The 25200-nt window shown below is 42.9% G+C and overlaps 1 protein-coding gene across 4 annotated transcripts in view; it reads left to right on the top strand.

The window, feature by feature from the left end:
* Wdr33 (WD repeat domain 33) overlaps positions 1-25200 on the top strand; it is a 111776-nt gene that overhangs the window by 79363 nt on the left and 7213 nt on the right. For 2 of the 4 annotated variants that reach the window (XM_048345658.1, XM_048345660.1), the window contains 11 exons: positions 7432-7558; positions 9785-9939; positions 10029-10107; positions 11621-11731; positions 12615-12709; positions 13062-13148; positions 13870-14009; positions 14981-15133; positions 16409-17479; positions 20698-20806; positions 23726-24161. In XM_048345658.1, the coding sequence (XP_048201615.1) occupies positions 7432-7558; positions 9785-9939; positions 10029-10107; positions 11621-11731; positions 12615-12709; positions 13062-13148; positions 13870-14009; positions 14981-15133; positions 16409-17479; positions 20698-20806; positions 23726-24161 (2563 nt within the window). Of the gene's footprint in view, positions 1-7431; positions 7559-9784; positions 9940-10028; positions 10108-11620; positions 11732-12614; positions 12710-13061; positions 13149-13869; positions 14010-14980; positions 15134-16408; positions 17480-20697; positions 20807-23725; positions 24162-25200 lie in introns of those variants that run through there. The other 2 variants (XM_048345661.1, XM_048345662.1) reach the window with 2 other exon arrangements.

Raw genomic sequence — 25200 nt, 5'->3', positions numbered from 1 at the left:
CTGGGGCTTGATCTCAGGGCCTGGACTCTGTCCCTGAGCATCTTTTGCCAAGGCTAGTGCTCTAGCATGTGAGCCACAGCACCACTTCTGGCCTTGTCTGTTTATGTGATACTGAGGAATCGAACCCAGGGCATTTCATGCATGCTAGGCAAGCACTCTACCGCTAAGCCACCTTCCCAGCCCTAGAGAAATTTTATAATTGAAACAAAAGGAACTATTCTGCCACTTGATTTGGATGTTAGGTTTAGTCAAATGAAAATAGATTTGGCTCAGAATGAAGGTGGTGGCCACCACGGGACTGTTAACTCAGGCTTCATTGTTCTCATTGGTAAGAAGCAGGGCTGGATAATTTTATAGCTAATTTTGTAGATACCGTAGCTCTAGTACTGTTAAAAGATAATGTTTTTGTAGCTGCTGCTGATTGTGTAACTGAGATAGAGAATAAGAGTAAGTGAATAAAAGATATATAAATTTAAAGAGAAAATCCTACCTACTGAGATCCAAGGATCATAGTTTGAATCCAACTAGAGTAGGAAAGTCTGAGACTGTTTATTTCTAGTTTACCATAAAAAAGCCAGAAGTGCTCCAAGTGGTAGAGCACTATCCTTGAGCTATGGGACAGTGTGCAAGCCCTGAGTTCAAGCCTCAGTATTGGCACTAAAAGAAAAAAAATAAAGAGAATTTTTCCTCACAGCTAATTATTATCCAATAGGTCTCTTTGGACTGCCTTGTTCATTATGGTAGTCACTAGTCACATGTGACTTGAGTACTTAACAAATCACTAATAGGCCTGAGGAGCTAAAGCAAATTCAGATTGCGTGGTGCTAATAGCTAACTGCTTGGGGCTAATAGCTACTGTATTGGATTATTCATTGGTATTTGTGTTTTAAATCATTATATAAAATCTGTGATTAATAAAAGTTTTTTTGTAATTTATTTATTAAACAAATTTTTTTTGACAAGGTGTTGTGCAAAAAGGGTACAGTTACATAGTAGGGCAGTGTGTACATTTCTTGTTATATCTTACACTCTGTTTTTCTTTCCCTTCGCTAGGTCAGGTAGACATATATACAATACACAATGTACCAAGAACATATACAGTAGCCACGTGGCCTACGCCAAAGAAAATTCGCCTAGGGCTTTAAATGTAATGTCGACATTAGACATGTCGACAGTAGTCTTATATGAACGTACTGATAAAAGTTTTGATATAATGATTTAAAAATAGGAATCTTAAATTCAAAATTTTGCCATTACATCTCCAGTCTCACTGTTGGAATCTTTTTATAAGCTGCTTCCACTTCCACTTGGTAAGAGCTAAGGTCCTTTGGCCTTCCCAGAGATTCAAGGCTCTACTTGGTAGCTGGGTGCATGTGCTACCACCTTCTTTAATGCTCTGCCACCTCCTGAGGGTTGTATGTGTGTCCTACAGCCTGCCTATGGACTCCTGTGCTCCAGTAGGGCACAGTTTGTCTCTGCAGTAGGCCTTATTAGAGTGTTGCAGGTTTTGTAAGAAGTCTTTCAATGGCAGGCAACTTTTAGTTCTAAAACCATTCACCATGTTAGCAAGATGTTCTTATTATAAAACAGCTCAATCACGAGATTATAAAAGCAGTTACCCCTGAGTGAATCTCCATCAAGTCTGTAAGTGGTTGTTTTAGTGTTGCACAGTTTCCATGTTTAGGGATACAAAGAACATAATGCTTCTATCTCAAAATTTTTGCTCTCAGAAATGATCAAGATTAGTGTAAATACATTCTTAGAGATCACATTTAAAATTGATAAACCCTGTGCTTGGTACATAATTGTCTTTTACTCTTTATTTAATTTTGTTGGTCGTGGGGCTTGAACTCAGGGCCTGGGCACTGTCCCTGACCTCTTGCTCAAGACTAGAGCTCTACCACTTTGAGCCACAGCTTTATTTCTAGTTTTCTGGTGCTTAATTGGCAATAAAGGTCGCACGGAATTTTCTGCCTGTGCTGGTTTTGAACCGCTGTCCTCATATCTCAGCTTCCTGAGTAGCTATGATAATAGGTGTGAGCCACCAATGTCCAACCTCATTTTTTTCTTTTAAGTTATATAAGATCATGTTTTTGTATATGGTTTGTCAGTTCACAAGTATTTTTGAGACTTTAGCCAACCACTCTGCCTCTGAGTGAAAACCCTGCCTCTCGACTGAGAATTATCTTCTTGGGACCACAGGCAATGCTGAGCTCTGTCTGGCAAGCTAAAGGTAACAAGTGGTGATGGTCATTCCCTTAGTATTTGAATAGAGGGAAACCAAAGGTCATTACCGTTAAATACAGTGGTATAAAACACAGAGAGGCAACTTAAAGTAGTACAGGAGAGTTGTGTCTTCTTAACTCCATGTTGGTTTTTCCTCTCTAAAATATTATTTGTTATAATTTATATAAGGTAAATATTTTGTAGATGTCTAGACCTGTGACTTTGACAAATACACATTATAACCAAGGACACAGAAAATTTCCAGCATCCCCAAATCCTGCCTTAGGTTTTAACAACTGATACTGCATTCGATTAATGTAAGTTTATCTTAGTTTTCCTAAATAACCTCTCAATTCATATTTAATGTTGGCAGTATTCATAGTTAGCCTTGATATTATAAGCAGTGTAGCAAATATCTTTGTACATCAATTCTGAGATGTTTTTCAGGTATAGTATACATTTTGACTGTGTGCTTTTAAGGTTTTGATAGTGCTGGTGGCTCATGTCTGTGAGCTACTTACTCCTGGTTATGGCCAAAAGTTTCCCCATAAAATTATAGTGAAATGAAAGTGTTATTTTCTCTTACTTAAATGGAGCAGCACCAAGTATGTATATTGCTAAACTGGCAGCGAATGTAACTTAAAAAGATAATTTATCCTCAGTGTTTTTTTTTTTTTCCTATATTGTTTTTGTTCTGGTCTTGGGCTTTAACTCAAGACCTGGATGCTGTCCCTGAGCTTTTTTGCTCAAAGCTAGCATTCCACCATTTGAGCTACAGTTCCACTTGTGGGTGTTTGCTAGTTAATTGGAAATAAGAGCATCCATGACTTTACTATCTGTTTGGGTTCCAGTTGCAATCCTCAGATATCAGTTATGAGCTACCAGTGCCTAGCATTGGGATTTAAATTTTTTTATTGGTATTATGAAGCTGATGTACAGCTGGATTATAGTCACATAAGTGAGGTAATGATTGCACTTCTTTTTGAAAAGTGTCACCCCTTCCCTTGCTCTTTCCCAGTTTCCAACATGAGGGTTTTTTGTTTTGATCTTTTTTTTTTTTTTTTGCCAGTCCTGGGGCTTGGACTCAGGGCTTAAGCACAGCCCCTGGCTTCTTTCTTTCTTTTTTTTTTTTGGCCAGTCCTGGGCCTTGGACTCAGGGCCTGAGCACTGTCCCTGGCTTCTTTTTGCTCTGGGCTAGCACTCTGCCACTTGAGCCACAGCGCCACTTCTGGCCTTTTCTATATATGTGGTGCTGAGGAATTGAACCCAGGGCTTCATGTATGTGAGGCAAGCACTCTTGCCACTAGGCCATATTCCCAGCCCTGAGGTGTTTTTTTTTGTTGTTGTTGTTTTTGTTTTAATCGAGATTAAGTAACTACATATATTTCACTATGCATGTTTTAACCTTCAGATTGATGAAAATCACATTCTACTTTACAAAGCTCATGAACTCTATGAACTTTCACAGTAAAACCATTTCTTCCAGATTGGGTGATACGTACATTTCTTCCCTTTTGTTTAGTATTATCTCTTTCCTCCTCTCTCATTTCCTCCCTCCCATCACTGCCCTTGAGTTGCTTAGTTCATTTTTTTTTTGGGGGGGGGGCAGTCCTGGGGCTTGCACTCAGGGCCTGAGCACTGTCCCTGGCTTCTTTTTGCTCAAGGCTAGCACTCTGCCACTTGAGCCACAGCGCCACTTCTGGCCATTTTCTGTATATGTGGTGCTGGGGAATTGAACCCAGGGCCTGATGTATATGAGGCAAGCACTCTTGCCACTAGGCCATATCCCCAGCCCCTGCTTAGTTCATTTTTATCAATATCCAGTGCAGCTCATGGGCTGCTCTGTTGTATTTTTTCACCTGTTTTCCACTCATTCTGTGTCCTCCCAGCTTCCCTCAGATGTGCACAGGTATACACCATATGTGAGGGAAAGAATATAGAATCATCTAAAAATAATAAAATAATTTCAGAAGAGGTCCTTTGTTTCTTTTAGGGTTCTTTTCAGTCTGCAAGTTATTTTATGTACATGTGAAGAGGTACTCGGGTCTTACTATTTGGTGCTTTTCTCCCAAGACTGTCCTCTTTTGGTCTCTCTGACTCCTTGTTCTTGAGTCCTGTTTTCTTTGTCATATCTCATACTTGTTTAAGTCTTAACACCTACACATCAGGGAGACCATGCACCGTTTGTCTCTCTGATCTTGGCTTTTCTCACTCAACATGATTTGTTCTAGTTCCATCCATTTCTCTGCTAATGCCATTATTGTATCCTTTCTAATGGCTGTGTAAAATTCCATTGTATATAGGTACCCCATTTTTTGGATCCATTCATCTGTAGCGGGGCATCTTGACTATTATGAATAGTGAATATTGGAGCAGTGAGCATGGAGGTGCAGATGTCCTTATTGTATCCTGGTTGCAGTTGCTCAAGGTAGATGCTTAGGAGTGGTATAGCTGGACCATAGAGTATATCTATGTTTAGTTTTTTTTTTTGAGGAACTTCCTGACTGCTTTCCAGAGTGGTTGTACTAGTTTACATTCCCACCAGCAGTGCAGGAGGGTTCCTCTTTCTCCATACCCTCACCAGCATTTGTTGTTGTCTAAGTTCAGAATTCTGACTGGGATAAGGTGGTACCTCATGGTTGTTTTTATTTGCATTTCCTTTATGGCCAGGGATGGTGAGCATTTCCTCATAAGTTTCTTTGCCATTTTTACTTCTTCTGCGATGTCTCTCTTTAGCTCCCTTTAGTGATTGGCTTATTAGATTTGGGAGGGATTAGTTTCTTGAGCTCCTCATATAAGATGAATATTAGGCCTTTGTCTGTTGCATCCAGCATGAGGTTTTTCAAGGTGGGTCTCACTTTAGTAGCCCAAGCTGACTTTGAAACTTCAATCCTGTCTTAGCCTCTGAAGTGTTGTGTTTATAGGTGTGCCAGCATGACTGTATTAAAAACTATACAAAGGATTGGGTCATGCCCCAAGTGGTAAAATGCTTGCCAGACAAGGCTTTGAGTTCAAACAACAGCAAAGAACAAAAAGAACACGACCAAGAATTCATGTACAAAATTGAACTTATTCGGCTGGGAATATGGCCTAGTGATAACGTGCTCTTCTCTTATACATGCAGCTCTGGGTTTGATTCCTTAGCACCACATATATAGAAAAAGCCGGAAGTGGCACTGTGGCTCAAGTGGCAGAGTACTAGCCTTGAGCAAAAAGAAGCCACAGACAGTGCACAGGCCCTGAGTTCAAGCCCCAGGACTGGCAAAAAGCAAAACAAAAATTGAGTTAAGTCTTTTTTTTTTGCCAGTCCTGGGGCTTGAACTCAGGGCCTGAGCATTGTCCCTGGCTTCTTTTTGCTCAAGGCTAACACTCTGCCACTTGAGCCACAGCCGCCACTTCTGGCCTTTTCTATATATGTGGTGCTGAGGAATCAAACCCAGGGCTTCATGTATATGAGGCAAGCACTCTGCCACTAGGCCATATTTCCAGTCCTGAACTTATTCTTAAAAATGCAGTATCACCTTAGAGGAAACATGGACAGATGACTGTCTCCTCAATATAATGTTTGTTTTCTGCTTATCTGTATCAGCATTTTTGTAACTATGTACATTTAATAGTCATCCTCAAGATAGATATAGTTTGCTTTTTAATATATTTTATTTCATGAGCCTTTATTTCTAGGGCCTTCATTTTCATAACAGTAGGATTGTTCATTTGACTAATTTGTTTGACTAATTTTACCGTTCCTCTTTTAAAATTTGTTTTCTTGTTCCCCCCCTCCCCCCTAGGAACAAAGTTTCTGATACGATCTTTTACACATATAAAGCTATCTCACTCCCTTTTTTAAAAAAGAGCAGCTTGCATGCATTGTCCAGGCTGGCTTTGAATTCCTGGGCACAAATGATCCTGCCTGTAGATGGGACTTCAGGCACATGGTACTGTACTCGGCTATGTGTAAAAGTTAACAACAAAGAAGTTCTCTTAAATTATCTTAGGTTAGCCCAGGTGTCAGTGGCTCACACCTGAAATCCTAGCTTCTAAGGAGGTTAAGATCTGAAGATTGTAGTTTGAAGCCAGCCCAGGGTGAAAAGTCATCTGTGAGACTCTTATTTCTAGTTAACCACAAAAAGCCAGAAGTGGCGCTGTGGCTTATGTGGTAGAGCACTAGTCTCAAACACAAAAGCTCAGGAACAGTGCCCAGGCCCATGAGTTCAAGCCCCAGGACCAGCCAGAAAAAAAGGTAGAACTAAAACCTAATAGAGACATGGAGAACAAAAACTTTTCCTACCCCCGTGTAGGAAATGAGAAAGACTAAATGTGTCAGCCTTGTGTCGAGAGGATGACCTTTTATCATTGGATATCATTTTTGTCAGTGCAGTGGAGTTCATGCTTCCTTCCGGAAGCATGAATCAGGCCCTGTGTGGTGAGCTTCTCCCTCAGTGCTTGCCGCTGGTGGTGCTGTGTTAAAGCCCAGTCCTGTGTGAGCTGCCACCCGTACACATCACCTCCAGTGCCCAGAGTCTATCCCTCCCACTTCCATCCACTCATCCTTCCAAGAGCTGGGCAGAAGCTATTTGAAATGGTTTATTCTTTCCTTGCTTTTCCATGCACATATTTTTGAGAGTCTGAATAGCACCCAGTTTTTTTCATTTTTGTTTCAGTTCTGTTAATTCTGATTTTCACAGTTGTGGTTTTAGTAACTTGTAGTATGTGTTAGTTAATCTGTGTGTGATCCAGGCACACGTTATTTTTCTCCTTTTGCACTTGAGAAAGAGCAGAAGTCAAAAATGTTGGCTGTCTTCCTATCTACAAAGTTGTGATATGTAAACCTGGATTTAGCTTTTGGCCTATAAGGATTAATGACCACAAAGAAGGAAATGTGAAGTGAATGAGAAGGCTCTGGTCTAATAATGAGGATACTTGAGATTAGCTTGAAAAGCTTTCAAAACATGACATGTTAGGGCTTGAGGGTTGCAGCTTACAAAAACTCTGATTGACCTCCAGCAAGGAGTGGGTCAGTTGTGCTTAGGTCCAGGGGATAAGGGGTGGTGTACAATGAAGCTTCAGACGTGAAGGCCAAAATTTGAATCCACAGAGCACTATTAAAAGATTGGATAAATTCTCGCTTTGGTTTAAATTAGAATGGAATTTTGCTTTAAATACACATGACTGATAAGGTTTTTAATGCTAACTTGTTTCTGACAGGCCATGGTGCTGATGTGAAATGTGTAGACTGGCATCCAACCAAAGGGTTAGTTGTTTCAGGAAGTAAAGATAGTCAACAACCAATCAAGTTCTGGGATCCTAAGACTGGTCAGAGTCTGGCAACACTGTAAGTGATTGGAATCCTACCTTGTCCCTGAACAAAGGAAGCAATGCAGCCTGTGTTCTTTAACCTTCAACTTCCTCTGTTCTCATGTATTCCTGAAAAAGTAGGGTAGACAACAGATGGACCTGCATCTGTGGTCTCCTAATGAATTAAATATGATTTTTGTCTCAACATTCCTCATGGAGTAAGGTTTGGTATTCTTCGGCCTAAATCTAAATTTAGTGGGGTTATTCTGGGAGTGGGCAAACAGGAGAATGAGGTCGACATGTTCTTCCTGTTCTGTCCTCATTGGAATATCGTTTGGCACTTCATAGATAGAATGTGTGTGCTTTTTACTAGTCACAGCTCAGCCTTCTCTGTCCATTTCATGCAATTACAAACATAGTAGTGTCCCCGCCACCGGGCCCCCCCCCCCCAATTTTGAGACATTTCTCATTTTTTTATCTGACATGATAGAGCTGCATAGTGTAGTTTTCTATTTGGTTTATTTATTTACTTATTTATAACTATTAAGTGAACATACCCATTTTGGGGGTGTGAGGGACATATTTTAAGTTGCTGTATCCTGGTCCTAATGGGGAAATAAACGTCCCACAGCTAGATGGATTGGTGCAAGGTTAACTTCAGTGGCCACAGCCACACACAGTGCCTTAGGAATAATATTCCCTGGAGATGTGCATTGTACAGGCCTTGGGGCAAGATGTCAGTTAACTATCCCTAAACTAATATCTGTTTTTATACTTTCTCTTGTCTCTTACAATTTTTTTTTTTAATTTGACAATTTGAACTCAAGGCCTTGGCTTGTTAAGCCAGGAGTTGTACTATTTGAGGCATGAATCCAACACTTTTTGCTTTAGTTATTCTTCCAATAGGGTCTTGAATTTATGCCGGGGTTGTGGAACTTGATTTTCCTATTTATGCTTCTTGCACATCTGGGATGAGAGGTGTATAGGCCCCCAGTCATTGCTTGAGAATGGGGCTCTTGTGAACCTTTTGTTCCATCTAGTCTCAGACTGTGATCCTCCTGAGAAGCCAAGATTATAGGCGTGTCCCACTCTACCTCTCTCCTTCCTTCTCTCCCTTTCTACTTTCCTTGTTTTGGATTTTCAGGGCCTTTTGCTTGGCTTTCTTGCTCATGGCTCAGGCATGGCACTTAAGCTGTGCCTCCAGTTCAGCTTTTTTTGTGTGTGTGTCTGTCATGGGGCTTGCCCTCAGGGCCTGGATACTGTCCCTGAGCTCTTTTTGCTCTACCACTGTGAGCCATAGTGCCACTTCTGGTTTTCTGGTGGTTTATTGGAGATAAGGTTCTGGAGGACTTTCCTGCCCTGGCTGGCTTTGAACCACAGTTCTTGGATCTCAGCCACCTGAGTAGCTAGGATTACAGGTGTGATTCCCCCAGTGCCAGGCTCAGCTCAGTTTTTTGCTGTTTTGGAAACAATGTTTCAGGACATTTTCTGCCTGGGCTGGCTTTCAACCTACATTCATTAGATCTCAGCTTCCTGAGTAACTGCCACTACAGATAAAAGCCACTGGTACCTAGCTTTTTCCTCATGAGAGGTATGTCACTGGATTTTTAGAATCGAATAATAGGCTTTATTGCATGCATTCATGCAATAAATTCATGCATTCCAAGTACCTTCTGAGCTTCACAGATAAACTTTTCTGGCAAAATTTGCTTGTATTTTGCCAGATAGAGCTATCCTTAGGTAGAAGTTATTTTTTGTCATTGACCTGTGATTTTCAAGTATACAGATCCCCCCCCCCCCCCCGCCTTTGTGATCAGGATCTGAAGTCAGGGAATCCTGCTTGCTAGGTAGAAGCTTTCTCACTTAGCAGTTCCTGCATTCCCTGAAGTGTCCTTTCTTTTTTTTTGGTCAGTCCTGGGGATTTAACTCAGGGCCTGGGCACTATCCCTGCGTGTCTTTTGCTCAAGGCCAGCACTCTACCACTTGAGCCAGAGGGCCATTTCTGGTTTTTCTGTTTATGGGGTACTGAGGAATTGAACCCAGGCTTCATGCATGCTAGGCAAGCACTCGACCACTAAGCCACATTCTCAGCCCTCAGGTGTACTTTTAATAATGGTCCTATAATATATGTTATGTGTTTTATTACTTCTATGTCACACTTCTTACTATCTTAACCCATGTGCTTTTCAAGAAAAATTATCATTGTATTGCTAATGTTTTTGTGGGATTCTGACCAATTATTTTCTTGGTGCTTTGCTTCTAGTCATGCTCATAAAAACACAGTAATGGAAGTTAAATTAAACCTCAATGGCAATTGGCTGCTCACAGCATCACGTGACCACCTCTGTAAACTTTTTGATATCCGAAACCTGAAAGAAGAGCTCCAAGTATTTCGAGGTCATAAGAAAGAAGCCACAGGTCAGTGGCTGCGATGTGCTTCTCATTTTGTCGACTGTACCTCTTCTTTTCAGACCTTACTAATTTGTCTTTTGTCCATGTATTTTTAGCGGTAGCCTGGCATCCAGTTCATGAGGGGCTTTTTGCCAGTGGAGGATCTGATGGTTCTTTGTTGTTCTGGCATGTTGGGTATGTAGCCTTTGTGATGTAAGGGAGCAATCTCTGTTTACACACCAGGATTAGTCTCTGCTCTGTACTGTTTGGGCTGCCAGCTCCCAGTGGTTGGTGCTGGAATAAGTGGAGTCCTGCCTCCACAGGAATGGTCTTTTTGGAAGTGTCTCTACATGGCCCCTCCATGTGGCTTGTTCTTCCCCAGGCCTGTCAGCTGGGTCCCGCCAGGAAGCTTTTCAAGAAAGATGGTACACCTTTTATTTTCTTGGCTAACAATGCCTGCTCTGTTCTGCCCTGCCCTCCACATCCTGCTGTGTGGCTGAGGCACTGGGAATTACCCATGCACCTTAGAATCAGTCTATTTCACGAAGAGCCTCTGAATGCATGCACACATGATAATGTCTTGGATTGTTCTCTGAGTGGTAGTGGTGCTTTTGCAGAGACTGCCTACAGTTCTCAATTTTATATATCCAGCTTTGAATAGAAAACAAAGCCACTTGCATTTTTGGATGCAAGGGGCATTGAGAGAAGATAGATTTTCTAGTTTCTTAGAGGTGAGATGATTCTTTTTTTTTTTTTTTTTTTTTTTAGTGGGTTGTGGGGCTTGAACTCTGGGCCTGGGCACTGTCCTGAGCTCTTCAGCTCAAGGCTAGCTCTCTACCACTTGAGCCACAGTGCCACTTCCAGTTTTCTGTTGGTTAATTGAAGATAAGAGTCTCATGGACTTCCTGCTGACACTGGCTTTGAACCAAGATCCTCAGATCTCAGCCTCCTGAGTAGCTAGGACTACAGGAGTAAGCCACCAGTGCCCAGCTGAAACAGTTCTTCATTAGAAAAAATAGTATGAAGAGTTTTCATTGTGATATCCCTCCCTCCCTCCCTCCCTCCCTCCCTCCCTCCCTCCCTCTCTTTCTTTCTTTCTTTCTTTCTTTCTTTCTTTCTTTCTTTCTTTCTTTCTTTCTTTCTTTCTTTCTTTCTTTCTTTCTTTCTTTCTTCCTCTCTTTCTTTCTTTCCTTCTTTCTCATTATTTTTTCTTTTTGCCAGTCCTGAGGCTTGAACTCAGGGCCTGAGCACTGTCCCTGGCTTCCTTTTTTTGCTCAAGGCTAGCACTCTACCACTTGAGCTACAGCACCACTTCTGGCTTTTTCTATATATGTGGTGCTGAGGAATCAAACCCAGGGCTTCATGTATGCAAGGCAAGCATTTTACCACTAGGCCATGTTCCCAGTCCCATTGTGATATTTCTATATATATATACATACATACATACATATATAATTTATTATGATCAAATTTATTCCTGCTTAGTGGTGAAATCTTGAGGTATTTTTCTCTGATTCTTTCATTTATGAATGAGAGAATGTATTTGTGATAATGAATCAAGACCCTGGAACCTGTTGAATTGACTTGATACAAAGTAATAAATGTTCATAGTGTGGTTCTAAGGCCTGAGAACACATTTTTCTTGTTATTGTTACTATTTGTTTTTATAGCTTTTGTGATACAGGTTCTTTCATTGGTGCCGTTGCAGAGTGGAGAAGGAGGTGGGTGGGATGGAGATGGCCCATGAAGGGATGATCTGGAGTTTGGCTTGGCACCCTCTCGGACATATCCTCTGCTCCGGCTCAAATGACCACACTAGGTGAGCTCTATGTTGATAACAAGCTGGGGCTCCATGTACTCTCTCACACAGATGTGCACATATATTTTTAATTTATTGATCAATATATTGGTTTGTATTCCCAGTGTGTGTGTGTGTGTGTGTGTGTGTGTGTGTGTGTGTGTGCATGCATGCGTGTGCTGGTCCTGGGACTTGAACTGGGGCCTAGGTGCTGTTCCTGAGCTTTATTTGCTTAAGGCTAACATCCTGCCACTTGAACCAGAACTCTACTTTTTACTTTTTGGTAATTAATTGGAGATAAGAGTCTCACAGATTTTCCTACCTGGGCTGGCTTTGATCCTCAATTCTCAAATATCAACTTCTTGAGTAGCTACAATTATAGACATGAGCCACTGGTGCCCAAATTTACCTCTTACTTTTAAAAAGATTTGCTTAGTAAAAAAGGTTTACCTTGGATGCAGGTTGTCTTATGCCTGTACAAAGGAGGCTGAGATCTGAGGATGTGGTTCAAAGCCAGCCCAGGCAAGAAAGTCTGCGAGACTCTTATCTCCACTTAACCACTAGAAAACCAGAAGTGGCGCTATGGTTCAAGTGGTAGAGCACTAATCTTGAGCTGAGCAGCTCAGGGACAGCGCCTAGGCCCAGAGTTCAAGCCCCATGACCAAAAAAAAAAAAAACCAAAACGAAAAACAAACACTCACATTGTAATAAGACCATTGTTTATTGGCCTTGGTTATTTGAATTCTGCCTCTGATTCTGCCTCTGCCTCTGATTAAAAAATTCATGAATACATTTTAAATATTTGGAAGAAAAGCACTGTTTACCCATGGACTGGATAGCTCCATTAAGTGCCTAGAAAAACATTAAAACCACCTTCTTCACCTCCATTACTTTTATTTGACAGCAAATTCTGGACTCGAAACCGACCAGGTGACAAAATGAGAGATCGATATAATCTAAATCTATTACCTGGAATGTCTGAAGATGGAGTAGAATATGGTGAGGCTTGTATATTTGCCTTTCTTTGAAATCTGGTCTTCTAGTCCAAGAGTATTAATTATTAGTAAGGTTGTATGAAACTAATTTTGGACTGGGAACATAGTTCCAGATTACAGTGCTTGCCTAGTATGCTTAAGTTCCTAGCACCAGAAGAAGGAGAAGGAGGAGAAGGGGGAGGGGGAGGGGGAGGGGGAGGAGGCTGATGTTAATGTTGTAATTTATTGATACACAATAAGTCATCAGTGATATCACTCAATTATATTGGTAGGCTTTCCATTATAGGCTTTCCATTACTATATCATACCAATAACATCATTCTCATTGTTGACAATGAATATATTATTACTTGTAGATGACCTTGAACCTAATAGCCTGGCAGTAATTCCAGGAATGGGAATTCCAGAACAACTAAAGTTAGCAATGGAACAAGAGCAGCTGGGTAAGAAGAGTCACATATATGCATTACACTTCCCTTTTCTTTTTCTATCCATTGCGGGGCTTGAACTCAGGGCCTGAGCGTTGTCCCTGAGCTTTCTGGCTCAAGGCTAACACTCTACCACTTTGAGCCATAGTGCCATTTCCAGTTTTCTGGTGGTCACTGGAGGTAAGAGTCTCAGAGACTTTCTGCCCGGGCTGGCTTTGAACTGCAGTCCTCAGATTTCAGCCTCTGTGTAGCTAGGACTACAGGTGTGAGTTGCCAGTGCCAGTTGTTTTCATAATTTTTTGGGGGGGTGGGGGGCGTCATTCTTAGGGCTTGATCTCAGGGTCTGGGCACTGTCTCTGAGCTTTTTTGCTCAAGTTTAGAGCTCTGCCACTTGAGCCACAAATCCACATATAGAAGAATTTCACAAACTTTCCTGCCTGGGTGGCTTTGAATCACAAGCCTCAGACCTCAGCCTCCTCAGAAGCTGCAGGCATGAGCACTGGCAGCTGGCTATTGTAATATTTTTGTGGATCTATTCTTATTTCCATAACAAATTTATTAGTTTTTATTACTTAATTAATAAATTCTGTCAAAATGCTAATATGATACATGTTGAACAGTTTTTATGGAAATAATTTAAACTGTATACAATATTTTAAAATCTACTCTAAAAATGTTCATCAGTCAAGTGGACAATTTCATTTACAAAACTAAGTAGTTCTTTATCTGGTTACAGGGAAAGATGAATCAAATGAAATTGAAATGACAATTCCTGGTTTAGATTGGGGAATGGAGGAGGTAATGCAAAAGGATCAGAAAAAAGTACCCCAGAAGAAAGTCCCTTATGCAAAACCTATTCCTGCTCAGTTCCAGCAGGTAAGTAACTAAAAGTGAGCCCCACTTCATCCTTGTGCTGAGAGACTGGAGTTGTTCAGAAATAGATGTCTCTTGGATCATCCCATCTGCTGATGGCTTTTCTATACTATAAATTATCTTGGAGCTTCCTTCCTTATTCATATGTTCTTTGGTATAGTTTCCATCTAATTTTCTGTATATCTTACTTTATTCTTTTATCTTTGTCTGCTCAATATCATCTAAGTTGTCGGAAGGAAGAGAAAGACTCACAGAACAGAAGAGACTGTCTTCTTCATTGCTCTGGCTTTTGCTTTACTTATCTTCTCAACATAAGATGCCTTTTGACAGTCCTGGGGCTTTTTTTGGTGGTTAACTGGAGATTAGAGACGCATGGGCTTTCCTGCCTAGGCTTGCTTTGAAGGATCCTCAGATCTCAGGCTCCTGAGTAGATAAGATGATAGGTTTGAGCCACTGGTGCCCAGCTCAACTGCTGTTTTGAAAAGGATAGGAATCTTTACCATCTTAATAATATGCAATATGTTGCTGTGTTAATCTGCCTTGTTGCACAAAATACATGAAATGTGAGAAGAAGGAAAGGTTTGTTGTTTGCATTCTTGCTTTGGTCCTTTGGCAAGGCAGAAGATCCTGGTGTAAAGTTGTTCACTTTATGGTGGCCAGAAAGCAGAGAGGGCAGCGGAACTAGCTTCACTTCAAGTCAGTGTCCCCTATGACTGACTTACTCCCAGAAGGCTTTACCTCCTCATGTTTCCACTGCCTTCCAGTGGCACTATCAGCTAGAAATCACACTTTAACCCATGAGCTTCTGGGGGACATTTTTTCCGCTTCCCCTTGTTGCAAAGAATAAGCCTTAGAAATAAAGACAGGCAGGTTGGATTGAGCAGGTGAATTTGTAGAACAACTTTTTGTTTCTTTAAAAGTAACTGATTGCTAGTTTTCATGCTTGAAGTATATTTAATTTTATCTTTTTCCAGGCTTGGATGCAAAATAAAGTTCCAATTCCTGCTCCAAATGAGGTTCTGAATGACAGGAAAGAGGACATTAAGTTGGAAGAGAAGAAGAAAACACAAGCAGAAATTGAGCAAGAAATGGCTACATTGCAGTACACCAATCCACAGCTCTTGGAGGTGTGTCACAAGAATGAGGAGTGCAGACAGCTCAGTAGAGTAGACTGAGCAGATGACATTGTAGAATGGTTTTCTCAGCCTGCCATAATTTTCATGCTATGTGTGCAGTAATATAAGAAAGTGGTTATAACTTTCTTTTTTATTTCTTTGTTATGCTCTTAAGGCAAAGGAAAGAAACTTTCGGGTAGTTCTGATGAGCATCACCATTTCATATTATGTAAGGAAGTTAGTTTCTAAAATAATATATTCTTAGAAATTTAAAACCACACCCTTGGAGTAGTAAGCAGATCCAATATTCATTCATTCATTCATTCATTCATTCATTCATTCATTCATTCATTTATTTATTTATTGCCAGTCCTGGGCCTTGGACTCAAGGCTTGAGCACTGTCCCTGGCTTCTTTTTGCTCAAGGCTAGCACTCTGCCACTTGAGCCACAGTGCCACTTCTGGCCATTTTCTATATATATGGTGCTGGGGAGTCGAACAGAAGGCTTCATGTATACGAGGCAAGCCCTCTCGCCACTAAGCCATATTCCCAGCCCCAGATCCAATTTTAGTATGTGTTTTTAGTTGAAAACAAAAGTCAAGAGCAGTGACATTCATGTGCCTATGGCCTCATCTGCTGTGGATGACTGCAAATGACTTTGTGAGTCCAGGAATTCAAGATCAGTCTGGGCAGCAGGCTCATTTTGTTTGATCTCATTTCCAACAAAATAGGGGCTGCTTAGGGTTTTTCCCATATGTACTTCCAGCCGCTTGAAAGGCTGAGGTAGGAGGACCCTGGTCAAGGGTCCCACGCAACAGTGAAAGACCTATTAGAAAAATAAAGGGAAAAGCAAAGGAGTGGAGCATGGCACACATAGAGCACTTAGGCCCCATGTTCAACCCTTACTACTACAAAAATCAAATAAACTTAAAAAAAAATAGCCAGGCACTGTTGGCTCATGCCTATAATCTTAACTGCTTAGGATGCTGAGATCTGAGCATTTCAGTTCTGAGCCAGCTTGGGCACACAAATCTGAGAGCCTTTTATCTCCAATTAGCAAAATGCTGGAGGCTGTGGTATGGCTCAAGTGGTAAGGCACTATGAGTGAAAAGCAAGAGCTGAGGCTCAGAATTCAAGTATCAGTACTGGTCCCCCCCCCAGTATATTTATGCATATTTATTTGTATCATATATAGCAATGAAAGTGACGAACAAAATATTAGCAATATTGTCATCTTCAAGGGCTCTAGATTCTTTAGCATGCTCATTTTGTTCTCTTTCTTTCCAGCAACTTAAAATTGAACGACTTGCACAGAAGCAGGCTGAGCAGATTCAGCCTCCTCCCTCATCCGGTACCCCTCTCCTTGGACCCCAGCCCTTTCCAGGACAAGGCCCAATGTCTCAGATTCCTCAAGGCTTTCAGCAGCCTCATCCATCGCAGCAGATACCAATGAACATGGCGCAGATGGGGCCTCCAGGCCCGCAAGGACAGTTTAGACCCTCTGGACCCCAGGGACAAATGGGACCACAAGGTCCTCCACTGCACCAGGGAGGTGGGGGGCCACAAGGGTTCATGGGACCACAGGGGCCCCAGGGCCCACCCCAAGGGTTGCCACGGCCTCAGGATATGCATGGGCCCCAGGGAATGCAGAGGCATCCTGGACCTCATGGCCCTTTGGGACCTCAAGGGCCCCCTGGACCACAAGGTGGTGCTGGTCCTCAAGGTCCTCTGGGTCCCCAGGGTCACATCGGCCCTCAAGGTCCACCTGGTCCCCAAGGCCACTTGGGCCCACAGGGGCCTCCTGGTACTCAAGGGATGCAGGGACCACCTGGTCCCAGAGGAATGCAAGGACCTCCTCACCCTCATGGGATACAAGGTGGACCAGGATCTCAAGGGATCCAAGGTCCTGTGTCTCAGGGACCTCTGATGGGTTTGAATCCAAGAGGGATGCAGGGGCCCCCAGGCCCCCGGGAAAATCAAGGTCCTGCTCCTCAAGGCATGATGATGGGCCACCCTCCGCAGGAAATGAGAGGACCGCACCCCCCTGGTGGACTGCTGGGACACGGCCCTCAGGAAATGAGGGGTCCTCAGGAGATGCGCGGCCTGCAGGGGCCTCCACCGCAGGGATCTATGCTGGGCCCTCCCCAGGAGCTGAGAGGGCCTCCCGGCTCTCAAGGACAGCAGGGTCCTCCCCAGAGTTCCATGGGACCGCCACCCCAGGGTGGCATGCAGGGGCCCCCTGGGCCTCAGGGACAGCAGAACCCAGCAAGAGGGCCTCATCCATCGCAAGGGCCAATACCATTCCAGCAGCAGAAAACGCCTCTGCTAGGTGATGGACCCCGGGCCCCCTTCAATCAGGTATTATGCATTGCCAGCTGTAGGCATTAACACATGGGGAAAACACACTCACTGATGAATTGGGAATGCAGTCACAGCTAGCTAGAACTGTTTCTCAAGTAGTGATGATGGCTTAAGCTAATGGGATCCCAGCTGAAGAAGAAAGAAATTAATAAGACTGAAGAAAGTTAGATTATACCACCATTAAGCAGATGTCAGGGTTAGTCCTTCTCATCTTATCATTTTGAAAGATGATCTTCCATCAAAGATAAGTTCTTAATCAAATACAGTTTACAACTAACTGTTCCAGGGTTGTGCTGACCAAGTGGCTCAGAATGGAAGAGTACAGGTCTAACAATCACTAGTCCTTGAGTTGAAACCCTACTACCTCCAAGAAAGTGGGGGGGGGGAAAAGCAGAAAAAAACAAAAAACAAAAATCATCCTAGGGCTCCAAGAGCCTTGAACATCAGGGCCTTGTGATTCTGAGACTCTGGCTTCTTTTCCAGGCCTTTCATCTGGAGTTCAAGGGCCTTCCATACAGCCTGCCTCCACCTGTTTGTTGGCTTTATTTTTCCATGTAATACAGGGTATTTAACCCTCAGCATGTTTGGGAGCACACCTCACTATTTCATTTCAGTGAGTGAGTGATTGAGCTAACATTGGCTCTCTAGGTGAGCAGAGAAAGGCAGTGGTACACATACTGATGAAGAAAGCAATTCTGCTTTGTTCCGTTTTCTCTTTCCTCTTGGAGATTGGTGGTACTTAGAGTTGAACCTAGGACCTCACACATTCTAGGCAAGCCCTCTACCACCGAGTTACATTACACCCCAGCCCTGTTTCGTTTTTCAAACACCAAGTGGGAATCTGTAATCAAAATCATTGGAGGTATGAGATAAATGAAATAGCTAAGTAACTCAATTATGTGGTGCTTTTCAGTGGGTCTTCCAGAAACTAAAGATGTCATAGCAGTGAAGAATCCTGTGAATTTTCAGTTTTTTATGAGGCACTTTACAAAATTTAGGATGAGTTAAATGAAATTTCAAATTATTGTCATCTTAAATTCCCCTAAAATTTGAATTTATATTTTATCACTTCACTGTGTACTTGTATGTGCATAATATTTATTTGTTATATTTTTATATTCCTAACCTTATTAACATGTTTAAAAGAAATAATAATTCTCATTTTGCTAGGTAAAACAGCTGAATTTATAAACATGTTAGAGATAAGAGGACAACAGGTCCACATTACTGAGAATCCATTATGTGTTCTTATTGTGCCATGTAGTAAAAGATACTACATATGAAAAGCATTATGATTCTAGAATTGTAGTTACTTCATAGGTATATCATAGAATGAGTCCGAAATTTGGTGTGCTGGACAAAGTGTTTCATGCCTATAATCCCAAGTACTGAGAAAAGACTGCAGTTCAAGGCCTGCCCAGGCAAAAAGGTATCACAATCCTGTCTACATCAATAAGGCAGGCATGGTGGTGTATACCTGTCACCCCAGCTATGGGGGAGGCCATAGGTAAAAGGGTGGAGGTCTGAGGTTAACCCTGAGCAAAAATATAAGTTGCTAACTAGGGGGAAAATAATAAGCAAGAAAGAGCTGGAGCCATTGCTCCCTTGGTAGTAGAGGGCTTGTCTGGCAAACTTCAGAGTCAAGGTATTTCAGATCTCAAAGGGTGTCTGATGGAAACCTTGGCTTGTATTTTATAAAACTAAAATCTTAGTGTTCTTTATTTTTGACTAAAGCGTGTATTTAAAGCTACAGTTTCACTGGTTTAATTAAATAAAGGTAGAATTGCTTTCAGGTATTAAAGTAGCAGCAAAATGATGTTGATAAGAGCTGTCCTGAGATGTAAGTGGCTGGCAACCAACCAGTGTAGAAATTTGCTACAACTTTGAGTTCAATGAAGGATACTCCTCCCAAAACTCCCATCCTGGTTTTTGACTTGGTCTCAACATATAGCCAGGCAGAGCTTGAACTGCCTGCACAGCCCTAGCTCATCTTGATCCTCTGGATTCTCCTGCCTCAGCCTCTCAGCTCACTGAAATCACAGGTGTGAGCCACCAATGGCTATTTTAAACTGGTAGTATCACATCTCTTCTCAGACTATTTTTGTGACTGGTTTGAGACATGAAAACACTATTGTTATCAATGTTTCTTGAAATTGCTTTTCTTTATTTTCTTATTAGAAGTAAAAGCCAGATATTTATTTATTTGTTCATTTGTTAAGAGCCGTGCAGTGGGCAGCACCAGAAATCAGAACTTAGACACAGCTAGGTAGAAATACAGAATATTAGGGCTAGGGACACAGTGGAGTTGCTCTGAATTCTAGTCATATGGCCAAGAGATCAAGGGTGCACATTTGTATTGGATGGAAGCTGCATGAATGCAATGGACCCAGCAGGATGGCTAGACTGACACAACTGTCTCAGCAAGGGGACAGTGGGCTGTTGGGAGCAGAGATGAGAGGGAGGTGCCTGGGAGTCAGGAGCACACTTTTCTTATCCTAAGCACTGTGGAGAAGAAAGCCCCCATCCTAATGATACTTGAAGTGTTGCTCACTCTGTTACTGGCAGTAATCAGTATGACAACCAAGTTTGCTTTTATTTTATTTATTTATTTTTGTGGTTGTAGCGCTTGAACTCAAGGCCTGAGTGCTGTACCTGAGCCTCTTTGTGCTCAAAGCTAGCACTCTACCACTTTAAGCCACAGCTCCACTTCCGATTTTTGAGTTTTAAATGGAGGTAAGAGTCTCATGGAGACTTTTCTGCCTGGGCTGGCTTCATACCTCAATCCTCAGATCTCAGCCTCCTTAAGTAGCTAGGTTACAGGCATGAGCCACTGGCACCTGCCTATTTTTAATTTTTTGTAAGGCCCCAAAGAGGAGTCCCTAGGCCTTTCCTTTTGCCAGTCATTCCTCTGTGAGAGGAGATGGTACTACTGGGCTGATTCTTGGTTTTCTGTTTCTCATTTGACATTATGGGAGAAGATCGAGCCTTAAATAAAATGTGTCATCGGGTTTAAGATACCAGGGATTTCTTTATTATGGCAATATATATCCATTGAATTTGTTTAGGAATAAATTTGTAATGTCTAATTTAGCTAAATACTTGGTACTGGTGGCTTTAGGGGCAGCCTAGTATTTGTATCTTGTCACATTATCATAGACTTTTCTTCATAAAGCACAGTCTTCGATTTCATACCCTATTTTAAAACCTTTTCTCAGGAAGGACAGAGCTCAGGCCCTCCACCCCTGATACCAGGCCTGGGGCAGCAGGGAGCACAAGGCCGTATTCCCCCTCTGAACCCTGGACAAGGACCTGGCCCTAACAAAGGTAAATATTGCTGGCTGTGGCACAGATTGCACTCTAGTACCGTTGTGTGCATTTCACATTAAATAGTTGTTGGTAAGTAATGGACAGAATGATCACATGAACCACAGGGAAAAGCAAGGCATGGTCATTGCAGGTAATAGCTTTATTTGATGTTGTTGTCATAGACATATTGAAGTCAACAAGACATATTAAGTCGACAATGCTGGCTGGAGGAAATAAGAGATGAGCTTCTAAACTGAGGCTGGTTTGTGGTAAAGTGGCTTGGACTAGCCTTGGCAGTAGTCCTGTGTCTAGGACTTCCTGTCCACTGCTGGGAAGGAAAGCTGTTCCTGTGCCTGTGGGATACTGGTGCCTGTGTCTGGCTTGCCTAGACAGTAGAGTTACCTCTGCTTAAATTTTTTGACAAGGCAAAAGATTCAGAACTTTCACTATCTTTATTATCAATTCTCTTGTCCCCCAAGATGTGTCAAGATTGGGCTTTTTGTTTGCTTCCGTTGTTATGCGCCATTTGAAAAGAAGGAAATAATGTAGTGAAGTTTGGTGCCTGAGGTTTCTCATATTTGGGAGTGGGACCCTCAAACAGCCCCCCCCCCCACACCCCGGCATGGAATAGAGGTAGAGGTGGAGTGGCTATAAGATGGGCACACTTTTTTTTTTTTTTGGCCAGTCCTGGGCCTTGAACTTAGGGCTTGGGTATTGTCTCTGAGTTTCTTTTGCTCATTGCTGGCATTTTGCTCAATGCTAGCATTCTATCACTTGAGCCACAGCAGCTCTTCCAGCTTTTTCTCTCTACTGAGGATTAGATCCCAGGGCTTCATGCATGCTAGGCAAACACTCTACCACTAAGCCACTTTCCCAGCCCCTGGGCACACTTCTGAAGGGAGAGTTAAGGAGGGACACTGAGGAGGTCCACTAGCCATTATGTCCAGCCCTTCTAGGGAAGAGAAATCACATATCTATGCATCAAGATTCTGAGGAGACTGCACCTCACAGAACACAGTGTTACATACATAGTAGCTGTTTTTGCTTGCAAATGATCAATCTAAGAGAAGTCCTTGTCAGTATTTATAGCCCTGGACTTCTGGAATTTATGTGTTGGAGGTCAGTGTTGAATTTCTGTGAGACCAGAGGTAGGAAAGAGAAGATAAGGTTGCTGAGAGAGCTTTTCTTTCATCCCATTGCGTGAAAGGGGTGGTTAAGGATATACAGCACAGAGAGAGCCACAGTAGAGAAAGCATCAAGAACCATTTCTGAAGCTCATGGACCTTAAGGAAAAAAGTGCCACTATACACAAACTCTTTTTCCTGTGTGTTCTGCTTTGTACTTGCCTTTCCCCTTTCTCTGCTCTTCTCTCTTCCATTCCCCTCTCTTCTTGCCTGCCCACCCTCTTCCTCTCCCTCCTTTCCTCCCTGCCCAGAGCCCAAAGAGAGAAGGGAGAGCCAGGAAAGTCCCTGTCATCCCCACCTGGATTAGCTGCCACTGCTGCCACATCCCAGCTCATGTAGAGGTGGGCCTTTTTCCTCGTAGGAGCAGGGTACTTTTATGCATATAGAGGAAATGGAGGACTGAAGTTCATTAGTGTGTTCCAGAAGAACATTTCTAGCTTCCTCAGGCCAGAGGTCAACTGGGTGAGGTTTCACTCAGTTAAGCAACATGAACCCAGAGAAGCCCATAACTGCAGGGCACACTGAGCATTGAGAGCCGTCTCCTTGAACACATAGGAATCACTTAGAAGGAGCTTTCCTTGGCACAAGAGTGACACAAGAGTGAAACTTCCCAATGGCATGTTTCTCTACTCATCTTTCTATTTTTATCCATGATACATGGTGAGAGGAGTAGTTGAGATGGGGAAGAGAAGAGAAATGCAAGGGAGCACACCAGGAGGTCAAGACACGAACCCAGCTAGTCATTTTCATCTTAAAAGCCTAGCTGATTTAGAAGTATGTGTCCCTTTGTGCCTCTTTTTGAAAAAGATGTCTGATTTAAATTGTATGTTGACAGAAAATAGGTGTACATTTGCAGCATCCCTGGCCTTCTTTGATGCTTATTTATCTGTTTGGTGTTTTTTTTTTTCTTGTTCCCTGTGGTGCTGGGAATTGAACCCAGGGCCTGACACATATTAGACAAGCCCTCTAGCACAACCACTAGTTCAGGTACTTGGCACATATTACATACATTCAAATCCTTTGAAAGATCTTCAGTGAGATTCCTGTCTGCAAAGACTGGTGAACATATTGTATTTGAAGCACACCATTCATCATAAGGGGCAGAAAAGGTGTTCATGCAAACTGGCGTTTGGTTACCAGCAGTTAGAAGAGGGCCTGTGGTTCCATGAGCCCTGGGGAAGAATGTGTTTAGATTCCCAGTGTGAGTTAGGAAATCGTGTCAAGTGAGCCAGGGGTGAAGAGTGGCGTCAGCATGCACAGACGTGGAAAGACACTCTGCAGTACCTTCCTGGCCTTCACAAATGCACAGGTGAACTCTGGGCCTCCTGGCTAGCACCATTGCTTTTCTCTGTATGTTTGTCCTCAGTGTGGAGTCTGCCTAATGAAACCCGAGGGGAAGGAAGGGAAGCTCGTTCTTATCACCAGAAGGCTTGCTTAAGCTTTTTATTTTGTTTATCTGTTAGTTGCTTGCTTATGCTTTTATAGCATGTAGTAGGAGGTGGCCCCTGCTGATTGCATTGGAGGTTAGTGATTTGTCCTGGTCAAGTTGCTCAAGTGGTAAGCGATGGATATGATCTGTACTCCCAAGGCTCTGGTCTCCCTGTCCTGTGATGCAGCTAGGCATGTCGTCTTAGCGTTCTGAGAAGCCAGAGCTCGTCCTGAGGAACAGTGCATTTTGAACCGTGCAAATACTGCAGATCAGGCACACCGGCGTCCCAGAAGTCATGGTAACAGTCAGCTTTGTTTTCTTTAGGTGAATCCCGTGGCCCTCCCAACCATCACCTGGGCCCGATGTCAGAAAGACGGCATGAGCAGAGTGGTGGCCCTGACCATGGGCCTGAGAGAGGGCCTTTCCGGGGTGGCCAGGACTGCAGGGGTCCCCCAGACAGGCGTGGCCCTCACCCTGATTTCCCAGATGACTTCAGACCAGATGACTTCCATCCCGACAAGCGCTTTGGCCACCGGTTGCGGGAGTTTGAGGGTCGAGGAGGACCTTTACCACAAGAAGAGAAGTGGAGGCGAGGGGGGCCTGGGCCACCATTTCCCCCTGATCACAGGGAATTCAGCGAGGGGGATGGCCGGGGTGCAGCCCGAGGCCCACCAGGGGCATGGGAAGGCCGCAGACCTGGAGATGAACGATTTCCCCGGGATCCCGAGGACCCTCGTTTTCGAGGGCGCAGAGAAGAAAGGTGGGAAGCACATGGTGTTGGATCCACTGCACCCTCCCTGGGATGGTTATCTGTTTTTCTTGCAAAGGTGTTTTCTCGCTGAGGGAGAGTAGGATAAGATTCACTAGTCCTATTCTCTCGAGGGTTTGCATTTAGGTGTTAAAGTTATGCCTATGTGGGCTGGGGATATGGCCTAGTGGCAAGAGTGCTTGCCTCGTATACATGAAGCCCTGGGTTCGATTCCCCAGCACCACATACATATATAGAAAATGGCCAAAAGTGGCGCTGTGGCTCAAGTGGTAGAGTGCTAGCCTTGAGCAAAAAAAAAAAAAAAAAAAAAAAAAGAAGCCAGGGACAGTGCTCAGGCCCTGAGTCCAAGGCCCAGGACAGGGGGGAAAAAAGTTATGCCTATGTCTTTTTTATTTGCTGTTCAGAAACATTTTGGGGAAGGGGCTCTTTTAGGGAAATGAGAGAAAAAGAACAAAAAATAGATCTATGTGTTGGATCTGTTTTTTAAATTTCCAGGTTAATCTTCATTAGGAACTGACATATCAGCCAGATTCCTTGATTAAAAATAAATACATTTTTTTCCTTGATTGGGAAATAAATATAGTTCTGTTTAAAGATCTTAACAAAGTCAAGTTGAATTGAAAAACAGACTTTGTGTTAAGTTTAGAACAGACTTGAATACTCCCTTTGCTCAGAACATAAAAAGAATATACCAAAAACCCATGAATTGGGCTGGGGATATAGCCTAGTGGCAAGAGTGCCTGCCTCGGATACACGAGGCCCTAGGTTCGATTCCCCAGCACCACATATGCAGAAAACGGCCAGAAGCGGCGCTGTGGCTCAAGTGGCAGAGTGCTAGCCTTGAGCGGGAAGAAGCCAGGGACAGTGCTCAGGCCCTGAGTCCAAGGCCCAGGACTGGCCAAAAAAAAAAAAAAACAAAAAAAAACCCATGAATTGGTTTAATCTTGTGAGACTCAAAATAAGTAGTGATGACTATAATTCTGATAATTGTTTACTATGTGCCAGTTTCTGTCATCTTCTTTGACTTGTA

Source organism: Perognathus longimembris, chromosome 4 (assembly GCF_023159225.1).
Source record: "Perognathus longimembris pacificus isolate PPM17 chromosome 4, ASM2315922v1, whole genome shotgun sequence".
Taxonomy (NCBI): Eukaryota; Metazoa; Chordata; class Mammalia; order Rodentia; family Heteromyidae; genus Perognathus; species Perognathus longimembris.
This window is presented reverse-complemented; position numbering and strand designations above follow the sequence as displayed.